Source organism: Pelophylax lessonae, assembly GCF_965119305.1.
Source record: "Pelophylax lessonae genome assembly, chromosome: 10".
NCBI lineage: Eukaryota > Metazoa > Chordata > Amphibia > Anura > Ranidae > Pelophylax > Pelophylax lessonae.
This window is the reverse complement of record NC_138777.1, coordinates 99,889,467-99,904,518: the sequence shown is the minus strand read 5'-3', so window position 1 is coordinate 99,904,518 and position 15,052 is coordinate 99,889,467. Positions and strand designations below refer to the sequence as shown.

Here is a 15,052-nt window from a genome sequence, read left to right as displayed (position 1 = left end):
GACGCCAAAACCCTTAAACACCCAAACGATCCTTTGGTCCCATTGGACCCAATGCATTCTATTAAAGCGTGATACAATAGGCCATCAGTTAGTGCACCGTTTTATCAATCAAAGTTTGTATACCATATAAGCATAAAAACTGAATTTCCAAACTGTCTGCAGCGTATGGACCATCCAGCTCCCCAGGACTCCTGCAATGTGGCCTCCGCAGCAAGGGTATATTAATACTTCTCCCCACCCCGCCGGCGTGTATACGTCATGACGGGATGCAGACACTATTACGGGGTGTCGCGCATGCGCGGAGTATACCAGTCACGTAACCCGGTAATGTCCTTCGCACTAGCGTGTGCACCCATGACGGGGACACGGCACAGGCGAACGCCTGTCAGCTGAATGGCTGCACCCCCTAGTGCCGATACCTGCCCCCTGCACATCATAGACAATGATGCACTGGATGAGATCAGGCCCTAGTTCCGCTCAAAAAAACGCCCCTCCTCAGGTGCATGCAGCTACCTCACAAAGGCAAGGGTGTCAAGGCTGGTCAACCCCGTAGGTTTATTTTGCTGCCATGGGATTTAAATGTAGTGCTTTCCGTTCTCCAGAAACCTCCTTTTGAGAATATTCAGCAGATTCCCTTGTCTACGTTATCCCAGAAGGTAACATTCTTGGTAGCTATTACCTTGGGTCGCAGAGTACCGGAATTGGCAGCTATATCCTGTCGCAGTCCCTATTTGGTGGTCCATAGGGATAAAGTGGTTCTTCGTCCCTGTCCATCATTACTGCACAAAGTTGTCTCTGACTTCCATTGGAATGATGACATTGGAATGAGGACATTGTGTTGCCTTCCTTGTGTCCCAAGCCGGCTTATCCCAAGGAACTTGCTTTGCATACCTTGGATGGGGTTCGTGCGATTCGGGTGTATCTGGCAGCTTGAGTCCTTTAAAGGTCAGGACTCCCTTTTTGTGGTTACAGACGGACCAAGAAAAGGGCTGGCCGCTTCTTCGGCTACCATCTCCAGAAGGATCAGACAGAAGATGACTCGGGCCTATTCCATTAAAGGTCAGGTTCCACCTTTCCCTATCATGGCGCATTCTACTCGGGCGCTGAGACCTTCTTGGGCCTTCCTTCATCAGGCATTAATATCGCAAGTTTGCAAGGCGACCATTTAGTCGTCGGTGCATAGAAACATAGAAACATAGAATGTGTCGGCAGATAAGAACCATTTGGCCCATCTAGTCTGCCCAATATATCTGAATCCTATGAATAGTCCCTGGCCCTATCTTATATGAAGGATAGCCTTATGCCTATCCCATGCATGCTTAAACTCCTTCACTGTATTTGCAGCTACCACTTCTGCAGGAAGGTTATTCCATGCATCCACTACTCTCTCAGTAAAGTAATACTTCCTCATATTACTTTTAAACCTTTGCCCCTCTAATTTAAAACTGTGTCCTCTTGTGGTAGTTTTTCTTCTTTTAAATATGCTCTCCTCCTTTACCGACTTGATTCCCTTTATGTATTTAAAAGTTTCTATCATATCCCCTCTGTCTCTTCTTTCTTCCAAGCTATACATGTTAAGGTCCTTTAACCTTTCCTGGTAAGTTTTTTCCTGCAATCCATGTACTAGTTTAGTAGCTCTTCTCTGAACTCTCTCTAGAGTATCTATATCCTTCTGGAGATATGGCCTCCAGTACTGCGCACAATACTCCAAGTGAGGTCTCACCAGTGTTCTGTACAGCGGCATAAGCAAGCACTTCTCTCTTTCTACTGCTTATACCTCTCCCTATACATCCAAGCATTCTGCTGGCATTTCGTGCTGCTCTATTACATTGTCTTCCCACCTTTAAGTCTTCTGAAATATTTACTCCTAAATCCCTTTCCTCAGATACTGAGGTCAGGACTGTGTCAAATATTCTATATTCTGCCCTTGGGTTTTTACGTCCCAGGTGCATTATCTTGCACTTATCCACATTAAATTTCAGTTGCCAGAGTTCTGACCATTCTTCTAGTTTTCCTAAATCCTTTTCCATTTGGCGTTTCCCTCCAGGAACATCAACCCTGTTACATATCTTTGTGTCATCAGCAAAAAGACAAACCTTACCATCGAGGCCTTTTGCAATATCACTTATGAAGATATTAAACAAAATTGGTCCCAGTACAGATCCCTGAGGTACCCCACTGGTAACATGACCTTGTTCTGAATGTTCTCCATTGACTACAACCCTCTGTTGTCTGTCACTCAGCCACTGCCTAATCCACTCAACAATATGGGAGTCCATGCTCAATGACTGCAGTTTATTGATAAGACTTCTATGTGGGACAGTGTCAAAAGCCTTACTAAAATCTAGATATGCAATGTCTACTGCACCTCCACCGTCTATTATTTTAGTCACCCAGTCAAAAAAATCTATAAGATTTGTTTGACATGATCTCCCTGAAGTAAACCCTTGTTGTTTTTTATCTTGCAATCCATGGGAGATGTTCCACAATACTATCCTTTAATAGGGTTTCCATTAATTTGCCTACTATTGATGTCAGACTCACTGGTCTATAGTTGCTCGATTCCTCCCTACTACCTTTCTTGTGAATGGGCACGACATTTGCCAATTTCCAATCTTCCGGGACGACTCCTGTTGCTAATGATTGGTTAAATAAATCTGTTAATGGTTTTGCCAGCTCACCACTAAGCTCTTTTAATAATTTTGGGTGTATCTCATCAGGACCCTGTGACTTATTTGTCTTCACTTTAGACAGCAATCTTAGAACGTCTTCCTCTGTAAAGACACATGCATCAAACGATTCATTAGTCATCCTTTCAAGTGGAGGTCCTTCTCCTTCTTTTTCTTCTGTAAAAACTAAACAGAAGTATTCATTAAGGCAGTCGGCTAGCCCTTTATTCTCTTCTACATACCTTCCGTCCTTTGTTTTTAATTTAGTTATTCCTTGTTTTAATTTCCTTTTTTCATTTATATATCTGAAGAATGTCTTAACCCCCTTTTTCATAGACTGAGCTAGTTTTTCTTCTGCCTGCGCTTTAGAAGTTCTTATAACTTGCTTGGCCTCTTTCTGCCTAATCTTGTAGATTTCCTTATCTTCATTGCTCTGGGTTTTTTATAATTACAAAATGCTAGCTTTTTATTTTTAATGATTTGGGCCACTTCTGCTGAGTACCACAGTGGTCTCTTCCTTTTTTTTGCTTTTACTGACAAGTCTAATGCAATTTTCTGTTGCCTTCAATAATGCACCTTTTAAGTAGTCCCATTTCTCCTGGACTCCATGTAATCCGTACCAGTCTGATAAGGACTCATTTATGACTAATTTCATTTTTGAAAAGTCTGTTTGCATACCTTAACAAAATTCTATAAGGTAGATACTTTGGAATCTGCAGATGCTTCTTTTGGCCGCAAAGTTTTGCAGGCTGCGGTTTAAGAGGGGCTGTTCCCTCTTGAGGGGTGTTTTTATTTAAACTTTTATTTTTCAGATGGGGCTCCTGTGACTCCGGTAAGGCTCCTTTGTCCAGGTTAAGGGCACTTATGTTCAGCCTTGGGTTATTTTCCCCACCCCTTATTTTCCTTTTGGCACTGCTTTTGAACGTCCCAGTAGTTATGATTTATGTGTCCGTCGATAAATGAAAGAGAAAATTGGATTTCTCTTACGTCCTCCGACAGTCGCCGCCCACTCATACAGTCTTCACAAATGGGTATTGACTTCCTCTCTGCAGGAGTAGCTAGGCATAAGACTTGTTAAAAGCAAAAGCATTAACATGGACACACCCATCGGGGCTGTCCCACTGGTCAATACCCCCCTGCAGTAAGCCATCCCAACTCAGTTTGTCTTCTGCCTAGTTCAGGAGTAGTCAGGCTTCCCTGTGCTGGGGCTACAGTCTCAGCCTTCTTCTTTCTTTTATGATTTTATTTTCAGTAATGTCATTTTTTCTTTACTGTACTAGCTGTTTATTTTGTCAGCTTTAGTTAGTCGGATCTTCGGACGAAGATGGATTTTGCGGAGCTGGGAATCGGACTGGTCGCCCTGGTTCTCCAGGGCAGAGGGTCAGATGGAGCCCCAGCCCACCATCGAGCGTTCAGCCATGTGTTCGCCCTGGCATTACGAACGACCCATCCCTGTCAGCAGGGATGCAGCCTGTGAGGTGGCTACCTCACTGGACACATGCACGGTTCGTCCGTGCTCTGTGGTGTCCTGCGTTTTTTGGCTGACGCCATCCCCTGCCATCTGAGGGCAGCGGTTTTCCGTTTGATGAGAGGCACCCCATGCCATCCGGTACAGGTAAGTACACTTTGTGTGGGGCCTCTGTCTGGGGCTGGCAGTACTGTGTGGCTGTGGTATCCCCTCATGTCTGTGCATTTTTGGGGCTCCCTGATGTGATCCCTGCGGGGGTTTTTTATTTCACTGCTGCGCTGTGTGTGCTTGGGGGCCCCTCTACTGTGTCACTTGGTGTGCTTTGGAGGTACAGACTGTGTGCGTGGCGACCGCTGCGTTGTTAAAAACCGGCGGTCCACCATTTTTTGGTGTGGGCAGCATGTCTGGCATCACTATGGGCGTTTGTGCAGCATTCTATGTAGTGGTTTTGGCGCCTTCCGGCGCCATCTTGTGTGTGACAACAGATCGTTCGGTGCACATACCGGCGGCCATCTTGCCGAAGCCTCCCATTACATCCTATGGGCAGCCATTTTTCCTTAGCCTGCAGCTATAGTTCAGTCTCTGGCGACCTCAATTCCTTTTCCTCTGGAGCAGCGTCTGATGTGGTAACACTCTGTGGGGCTCTGTACTACTGTCCTTTGCATTTCCCTCTGTAAAATCCTTTCTGGCTCAGTTTTGTCCCTGCGGGGGGGCCTGTGTGACACAGTCGGTATAGTGGTGTGCTACGGGGTCCGCGGCGCACTTAAAGGGCCAGTACCTTGCAAAAAAGTTTTTTTCTCTGCAATGGAATCTCAGGACAGCAAATTCCCTCAAGCCCTGGTAGGGGACTCCAGTTCATCTGACTCCCCTACTCTGACTAATTTGGCTGCTGTAGTGGCAACTTTGGTGTCCAATATGGAGGTGCTGATGTCTGAATGTGCTGCTAGGAAAAGGCCTAGGATTTATTTTTCTTCTGATTCAGAAGATGATGTGGCTGCTGTCGGCGTGCCCCTTTCGGGGTCTCACTCTTCTCAGGACCCGCAAGACTCTGAGGGGGAGGCGGAGGTGGAGGGGGTAGATGATTCTCCCCCTGGGTCGCCCGAAGAACGCGCGGCTATGGATGCGCTGATTCTTTCAGTAAAAGAAACACTACATTTGGAGGATGAGCCCAGTCCTCCGGGCATTGTGTCCTCTTTTGGTACACATAGGACCCGCAAGTCGGCGCAGGTTTTTCCCTGTCCCGCTGAGTTTCATCACACTGTGAATGAACAATGGCGCAGTTTAAAACGCACCTTCACGGTGCCGAAAAGGTTTCAACTACTTTACCCCTTTGCGGCTTCTACGGATTCGCTCTGGTGTGTGGCCCCTCCGGTGCATCACACTGTGGCCATATTGAACAAGGCTACCCTGGTTCCCACTGAGGATTCCCCGGTGTTTAGGGATCCCACGGATAGGAGGCTGGAATCACTTGCGTGCCATTCTTACGTGGTGGCAGGTTCCATGCTGAAACCTATTTTCGCCTCTGTCATGGTGGCTCAGGCGGTGGCGGATTGGACCAAGGCGCTTAAGCGTACGCTTGTGACTGATTCTGCCCCCCCTACTACTGTGGAGATGGTGGACCAGATTTATCAAGGGGTCATGTATTTGTGCGATGCGGCCTTGAATGAGGCCCCTCTGGCTGCGCGCCTGTCCAGTGTCGCGGTGCTTAGCCGTCGACTGATCTGGTTGAAGAGCTGGTCGGCTGACCAGACGTCCCGGAAAGCGGTGGCTGATTTTCCTTATGCGGGGTCTCGCCTTTTTGGTGAGGCCCTGGATACTTTGGTTAAGGGAGTCACTGGGGGCAAGAGCACTCTGCTGCCCCAGAATCCGAAGAAAAGTCTTTCCGCGGTAAGCGGGGTCCCGCCTTTAAACCTAATCAGGGGTCCTTTCGTGCTTTCAAGGCACAGAACAAGGGTAAACCTTTCAAGGGCCAAGGTGGCCAGCGAAAGCCCTGGGCGGGCAAACAGAAATCCGGCCACGCCGGTGCGGCGGCTCAGTCCGCCTCGGCCTGAAGGGACGCCCTCACCCATTTCAGGGGTGGGGGGACGTTTGCGCGGTTTCCTCCAACCTTGGCTGCTCCGAATTCCAGACAGGTGGGTTCAGGAAATCATTAGATCGGGGTACAAGATCGAATTCCTTTACCGGCCGGCAGACAGATTCTTTCCCTCAAATCTTCATTTGACCCCAGAGCGTTTGCGAGACCTGCATTGGGCGGTGCAGGATCTCCTTGCCCAGGGGGTGATCGTCCCGGTGCCTCATCGGGACAGATTTCGGGGTTTCTACTTGAATCTGTTCACTGTGCCCAGAAAGAAGGGCATGGTGCGTCCTATTCTGGACTTGAAAACTCTGAACCGCTTTGTGCGCCTTCGCAAGTTTTCGGATGGAGTCTCTCCGTTCGGTGGTGGCCTCCCTGAGCCAGGGAGAATTCCTGGCCTCTATCGATCTGAAGGATGCGTATCTGCACATCCCCATTTTCGAGGGCCATCAGAGGTACCTCCGATTCGCTATCTGGGAGGAACACTATCAGTTCATGGCGTTTCCTTTTGGTCTCGCTTCGGCTCCAATGGTTTTTACCAAAGTGTTGGCGCCTGTTCTGGGCCTGTTATGGGCACAAGGCATTTTGGTTCTGGGATATCTGGATGATCTCCTGTTAAGATCGAGTGCCAGCCAGATTCTGTTGCGCGATCTGTCAACCACGGTACAGACGCTTCAGGAGTTTGGTTGGACCATCAACGTTCAGAAGTCGACCTTGTCTCCTTCGGTTCGTCTCCCATATTTGGGAATGGTTCTGGACTCTGCTCAAGCAAAGGTGTTTCTGCCGGAGGACAAGCTCCGGACCCTGCAGAATGAGATCAGGTCCCTCAGGGACAATGAATCCTCATCACTCAGGACCTGTATGCGGTCCCTGGGGTTGGTGGTGTCGGCCTTTGAGACGATACCATTTGCACAGTTTCACACGCGGTCTCTCCAAGCGGAGAATCTGACCGTATGGGACAGACGGCCTCAGTCCTTGGAATTGAGAGTGTCTCTGGAGTTGCCAAACCAGAAGGGATCTTCTGTGGTGGCTTCAGTCTCCGACTGTATCGGTAGGAAAATCTTTCCGGCCGTTACTATGGACGGTGATTACCACAGATGCCAGCCTGTCGGGCTGGGGTGGCGTCCTGGGCAATCTGTCTGCCCAGGGCACTTGGTCGGAGGAGAAGTCCTCCCTTCCGATCAACATTTTGGAATTGAGAGCGATCAGGCTATGCCTGCTCCAGTGGTCGGATCTTCTTCAGGGTCGCCCTGTACGGGTGCAGACGGACAATGCCACCGCGGTGGCTTACATCAATCACCAAGGGGGCACCAGGAGTGCCCGGGCGGCCCAGGAAGTGACCAGTATTCTGTCTTGGGCCAACTCATGTCCCGGCGATATCGGCAGTTCACATTCCGGGTGTGGAGAATTGGCAGGCCGATTACCTGAGCCGCCAGACCCTGGACCAGGGGGAATGTTCCCTGCACCCGGAGGTTTTTCGCATGCTATGTGCAAAATGGGGATCCCCGGATGTGGATCTGTTTGCATCTCGGCTAAACAATAAAGTGGAAAGGTTCGTGGCAAGAACGCAGGATCCTCTGGCGGACGCCTCGGATGCGCTGGTGGCACCTTGGCATCAGTATCGTCTGATGTATGCCTTTCCTCCAATTCAGTTGTTGTCCAGGTCCCTTTGCAGGTTAACGTCGGAACCGACGTTGGTGATTCTGGTGGCGCCAGACTGGCCACGCCGGTCCTGGTACGCGGACATTGTTCACCTAGTCGTAGAGCCTCCTTGGCGGTTTCCAATGCGGGAAGATCTTCTGTCTCAGGGACCGATCTTCCATCCTGCTTTACAGTCGCTGGCTTTAACGGCATGGCTGTTGAAAGCCAAGTCCTGAGAGACAGGGGTCTCTCCTCAGAGGTCATTCCTGCTTTAATCAAAGCTAGAAAAGCCTCGTCTGGTAAGATTTATTACCATACGTGGAAAGCTTATTTTGCCTGGTGTGAGTCCAGGGGCTTGTCGCCTCGTTCTTACTCGGTGGCGAGAGTGTTGGCTTTCCTCCAGTCTGGCGTGGAACAGCGACTTGCGCTGGCCACGATTAATGGCCAGGTGTCGGCACTGGCTGTCCTTTTTCAACGCCCAGTGGCGTCTCATTCTTTAATTCGCACCTTCTTTCAAGGTGTGCGTCACTTGGCTCCTCCCCGGAGGGCGCCTTTACCTCCATGGGACTTGAACTTGGGGAGATATCGTTGCCTCTGCTGTCTAAAAAGGTTGCTTTTCTCGTGGCGATCACTTCGGCTCGCAGAGTGTCGGAGTTGGCGGCGTTGTCTTGCCACTCTCCTTGCCTAGTGGTTCACAAGGATAAGGTGGTCTTGCGACCTGATCCGTCCTTTCTTCCTAAGGTGGTTTCGGATTTTCACCTTAATGAGGACATTGTTTTGCCTTCACTCTGTGCGAAGCCTAAGCATCCTAAGGAGGTTGCTTTGCACTCCTTGGATGTTGTCAGGGCGATCAGGGTTTACCTGTCATCCACTGAATCCTTTCGTAAATCGGATTCCCTCTTTGTCCTTCCTGAGGGACCTCGGAAGGGTAAGGCTGCGTCTGCCAAATGGATCAGACAGACAATTGTTCAGGCCTATGCTTTGAAGGAACGGGTTCCGCCCTTCCCTGTAAAGGCACACTCTAACAGGTCGGTGAGTACGTCCTGGGCCTTCCGACATCAGGCTTCGGTGGCCCAGGTGTGCAAGGCTGCCACTTGGTCGTCAGTGCACACCTTCTCAAAACTTTACAAACTTGATGTTCTGGCATCAGCTGATGCCTCCTTTGGCCGCAAAGTTCTCTGTGCGGCAGTGCCATAAGGGACCCTGTTTTTTTTGTAGGTCCCTGGCTGTTGGGGTTGTTTATCCTCTCTGGTTATTTGCTTTCCTGGGTTGTTGCTCCTTTTGAGCCTTTTTTGTTGCCTAGAAGGTTCTCTTACTGTTCGTGTAAGGTTCCTTTCTCTGATGTGGGTACTGCGTTGCCTTTTCTACGGTTGCATCTCCCACCCCTCATGTCTACACTGCTTTGGGACATCCCATTGGTGAAGACTGTATGAGTGGGTGGCGACTGTCGGACGACGTAAGAGAAAACTGAATTTTTGTAAAATCTTACCGAAAAAATTCCGTTCTGTGAGTCCTCCGACAGTCGCCGCCCCCGCCCCTCTTTTGGGGTTCTTGTACACTTAACTGCTTGCTACCAAACTGAGTTGGGATGGCTTATTGCAGGGGGGTATTGACCAGTGGGACAGCCCCCATGGGTGTGTCTATGTTAATGCTTTTGCTTTTAACAAGTCCTATGCCTAGCTACTCCTGCAGAGAGGAAGTCAATACCCATTGGTGAAGACTACTAGTGGGCGGCGACTGTTGGAGGACTCCGAGTAAGGAATTTTACGGTAAGATTTTACAAAAATTCAGTTTTTTGTACTTAGCGTAAAATCCATTTCTCTGAGTTAATCGGACACAGCACCCACCCCTCTATGGAGTTCTAATACTGCTTGCTACTAAACTGATTACCTAGAGCAGAGAGGGGGTTTTATACCAAGCTGAGGACGGCCCATGGGCGTATCCAAGTGTTTTTGTTCTGCCTAGCCCTCCTGAAGGAGGCAATGTAAGCCAGTAGTTATGATTTATGGATCTCTGTGCCCGTCGAATTCAGAGAAATGGGTTTTACGGTAAGTACAAAAATCCAATTTCCCTCATTGAGACCACCTGGTTAGAGAGTATCACGATAGTAAATCCAAAAAGCCTCTCTAGCACATAATCTCTTGTATCGTTCGACCTCCGAAAGAGATTTAGGCATCTGTTCGATGACCCAAACTTGGAGTCCTGCAGTGAAATTCTGCACAGTGTCGTGGGACTCTGTTTGTCTTTATCTAGTTCAATGAGGCGTCTGCGTTCACCGAAACGCCGTCTCAATGGGTGGATAGTGCGGCCCACATAGACCAATCCACAAGGGCAGTACAGACCAAAAACCACAAAGTCTGAAGAGAAGTTATAAAACTTGTCTAGTTGGAAAGTTTTCCCTTTTGTATGGAAGTTTTTTTGGCCATGACAAATAAATTGACACATTTTACATAGGGCCTTGTGGCACTGGTACATCCCTACCAAGGGTATTAGAACTGGTTGTACGGAAACAAGTGCAGAGGACTTCAATTAGCTGGAAGCAATTTTGTTTTTGAGGTTGGGGGCGCTTGGATAGGTAACTGGGGTGATCGTAAATAATAGTTTTTATTTGGGGATCATCTAATAGTATGCCCAAGTGTTGGGCCAATATTTTTTCCATTTTCTTATATTGGAAATTGAAGGTGGTGCTGAACCTGATAGACTGGTCCAAAGGTTCACAGCTTTTTTGAGGGGGTATTTTTCCAAGATAAAATTCAAAAGCTTGATTGACCAGGGGTCCAGGGTACTCCTTATTCAGAAACTTTCTTTTGAGAGTGTTACTCTGTTTTATGTAGTCTGTTACGGGTACAATTCTGTCGTAGTCGGCAGAATTGTCCTTTGGAAATATTGCGAATCCATTTGAGGGAGGTGGCAACTATTATAGTGCAAAAAAGAGTTGCCAGCAGTTGGCTTGGTGTAATTTGTAACACATTTTGTGCCCTCAAAGTGGCCGAGTTCTAAGTCTAAGAAAGCTAGAGTATCGATTCCTAGTACATATGTAAACAACAGCCCACAAGGATTGTCATTACAATCTCCCAAAAACCCATTACCAGGTTTGCATATGATGGCACAAAATTGGCCCCCTTAGCGGTGCCCTGTAGCTGTAGATAGAACTCTCCATCAAAACTGAAATAATTGTGCGTGAGGCAAAAATTAGTTGCTTCCAAAATGAAGGCAGCCTGTCTGGGGTTAGTTAGCAGGTCTTGTGCAAGGAAGAATTCCAAAGCCTGTAAACCAAACTGAGGGGAGGGGGGTGGATTTGTACAGTGAGTTGACATCCAGAGAGAGCCACACATACAGTGCCTTGTGAAAGTATTTGGCCCCCTTGAACTTTTCAACCTTCTGCCACATTTCAGGCTTCAAAAGATATAAAACTGTAATTTTTTGTGAAGAATCAACAACAAGTGGGACACAGTCATGAAGTGGAACGAAATTTATTGGATATTTCAAACTTTTTTAACAAATCAAAAACTGAAAAATTGGGTGTGCAAAATTATTCAGCCCCCTTAAGTTAATACTTTGTAGCGCCACCTTTTGCTGCGATTACAGCTGTAAGTCGCTTGGGATATGTCTCTATCAGTATTGCACATCGAGAGACTGAAGTTTTTGCCCATTCCTCCTTGCAAAACAGCTCGAGCTCAGTGAGGTTGGATGGAGAGCGTTTGTAAGCAGCAGTTTTCAGTTCTTTCCATAGATTCTCGATTGGATTCAGGTCTGGACTTTGACTTGGCCATTCTAACACCTGGATATGTTTATTTGTGAACCATTACATTGTAGAATTTGCTTTATATTTTGGATCATTGTCTTGTTGGAAGACAAATCTCCGTCCCAGTCTCAGGTCTTTTGCAGACTCCATCAGGTTTTCTTCCAGAATGGTCCTGTATTTGGCTCCATCCATCTTCCCATCAATTTTAACCATCTTCCCTGTCCCTGCTGAAGAAAAGCAGGCCCAAACCATGATGCTGCCACCACCATGTTTGACAGTGGAGATGGTGAGTTCAGGGTGATGAGCTGTGTTGCTTTTACGCCAAACATAACGTTTTGCATTGTTGCCAAAAAGTTCGATTTTGGTTTTATCTGACCAGAGCACCTTCTTCCACATGTTTGGTGTGTCTCCCAGGTGGCTTGTGGCAAACTTTAAACGACACTTTTTATGGATATCTTTAAGAAATGGCTTTCTTCTTGCCACTCTTCCATAAAGTCCAGATTTGTGCAGTATACGACTGATTGTTGTCCTATGGACAGAGTCTCCCACCTCAGCTGTAGATCTCTGAAGTTCATCCAATCCAGAGTGATCATGGGCCTCTTGGCTGCATCTCTGATCAGTCTTCTCCTTGTATGAGCTGAAATTTTAGAGGGACGGCCAGGTCTTCGTAGATTTGCAGTGGTCTGATACTCCCATTTCAATATTATCACTTGCACAGTGCTCCTTGGGATGTTGAAAGCTTGGAAAATCTTTTTGTATCCAAATCCGGCTTTAAACTTCTCCACAACAGTATCTCGGACCTGCCTGGTGTGTTCCTTGTTCTTCATGATGCTCTCTGCGCTTTAAACGGACCCCTGAGACTATCACAGTGCAGGTGCATTTATACGGAGACTTGATTACACACAGGTGGATTCTATTTATCATCATTAGTTATTTAGGTCAACATTGGATCATTCAGAGATCCTCACTGAACTTCTGGAGAGAGTTTGCTGCACTGAAAGTAAAGGGGCTGAATAATTTTGCACGCCCAATTTTTCAGTTTTTTATTTATTAACAAAGTTTGAAATATCCAATAAATTTCGTTCCACTTCATGATTGTGTCCCACTTGTTGATTCTTCACAAAAAATTACAGTTTTAAATCTTTGTTTGAAGCCTGAAATGTGGCAAAAGGTCGCAAAGTTCAAGGGGGCCGAATTCTTTCGCAAAGCACTGTAGGTGGTCTCCCACTGATATGGGGACAACCGCTCCAAGAGATGTGCACCATCTCGAATGTAGGACTGAAGCTGATGAACCAGTGGTTGTAAATAATGATCAATATATTGGCTGAAACCAATGGGGATACTGTCCATGGCTGCCACTATCAGTCTACCTAGGGGGATTTGTTCGCAATCTGGCTTCTGTTCCTACTGATGGCAGCCCTAAATGAATGGCCTATTAGTGCTTTTTACTTAGTTTATGGACTTCATTATGGACTTTTTTTATGAGACCTGTAGCCATTGCGCATTACTTTAGTTTTAATTCAATTGTATTCTTTTTAAAGTTCAGTAACCCATGTTAATAAATTTTACATTTCTTATTAGTACAGAATAAATTGATGTTTGTATGTAGACCTTCTGGAATTGGACCATCTGCGGAGATTTATATGATCTATTTTGAAGTATTTCGAATTTTTACAAATGCTCTTCTCTAAAATGCAGGCTTGTCTGCTCCAGTACCACGGGGAAGAAAAGGGAAGAAAGTGAAATCCCAGACTAGCACCTTTGACATTCACAAGGCTGAATGGTTGCGGAAATATAACCCAGAGCACTTACTGCAAGACGATGGGTACAAAAAGCACTTAAAGCATCACTGCAACAAGTAAGACAAAGACCCATGTTTATTATTCTACTTTAAAGAGAATCTGTTTCCCTTACAGTATATGACTCTTCGTGTCTCCAATAATATGGGTATAAAATGTTACTTTTTTAAGTGATATTAAAGGCAGATATTTTCTTTTTAATAACAAACATGTCATACTTACCTTGGTGAGAGATCCGGGACATCTAGCAAAACTCTTATTGTTAAACTCAGGTTTCATCTGCCTGTAACCATCGATCCCATTATTTATTGTATTTGGACGGGTAACCTCTATTAAAATATAATATAATTTCTTATACACAGAAGGTTTTTTACCTTCATGCATAGAATACATGAAGATAAAAAACCGTCTTTACAAATGCTTTAAACCCAAAAGCAAAAAAATGAACATATAACCTACAACTTAGCAATCTTAAATATCGTGGTTATATTTGTTTGCTTTTTTAGGTTTTTTTTTAGGTTTTTTTTTTCCCTTGATTTTCATTTTGACCTGACCAGTAACACGCTTTTAGTCTTAGGGTGTCTCCACTGTGAATGGAGGAGCATTGGAGACCCCTTTTGGAAAGCAGCATTGTCAGTCTGGGACAAGGGTAGTGTTAGCTGCAATAAGCCGATTTAGATGGACTTGACTAACAAATAAAAGCCGAACATCTGCTGACACTGTTTATGCAGTTACAGCAACAGTATATTTTTTTCTTTTTGGAATACAGATTTGAACATATGTGAATCAAAGCTTACCATTGTACACCCCCCTGTCGATGTTGAATGGTTTGTCTCAACCCTCTGACTACCACGTTTGCTGCTTAGCTTGTTTTGTTAAAGGAAGTTAATTTTTGTGTTTGTGTTTAATACCGCTTTACTCTGTTTTCTTTAGGCTCTTTTCAAACCGAGGCAATTTGAATCACGAGCAGAATCACTGCGATTCTGCCTGCAATTCCATGATTGCAGCAAAACGCGGGATGACACCCCGAGCGCGGATTGTTGCTCGAAAAATCTTGCAAACAAAATTACATTGCGCGCGTTGCCCAATGTAAGTTCCAGAGCTTCTTTTGGGCGACATGTTGCAACAATCACAGTAAAATCGCACCGCATTTGGGGTGGCATTTGAGAAATAATGGCATTGCAAATGTGTCCCACGTTTTTCTGCAAATGTGGAATCACAGACAGAATCCCAACAAGTCCACCTGTGATTCAGGATTCATGAATCGCCTAGGTGTGAATGTAGCCTTACCCACTTTAAAAAGTTTATTGTTTGGGCCACAGTCTAGTGTTATAGCAAAAGGAGGTGAACTGGAGAAGAGCAAACCACCCACCACCCAACATTTGTAACATGAACGTGTGCCACTCCTGCTAAAGAGACCTTCAAGGGAGTGACTTTTTTGCCATTGACTTCCCTCTTCCTTCCCACATCAGTAGTAGAGGAGCAGCTATCAGTGTGCTGTTTATATTACTAGAGGAGGAAATAGATCTCTGCTGTGGTGCGACCAAGGAATCCAAGATGACGGGGAACATGAGAGCAATATGCTTTTCTGCACCTAGTTTCAGGATGTGATAAAGAGATACATTTTGATATGTTTTTGTATAACTATATAATGTT

General features: G+C 46.2%; 1 protein-coding gene across 1 annotated transcript in view; it reads left to right on the top strand.

Moving 5' to 3' along the window:
* Positions 1–15,052, top strand: part of CHD9 (chromodomain helicase DNA binding protein 9) — a 388,013-nt gene that overhangs the window by 300,570 nt on the left and 72,391 nt on the right. Inside the window, exon 23 of the mRNA XM_082270937.1 lies at positions 13,296–13,455. Coding sequence (XP_082127063.1) covers positions 13,296–13,455 — 160 coding nt within the window. The remainder of the gene's footprint in view (positions 1–13,295; positions 13,456–15,052) is intronic.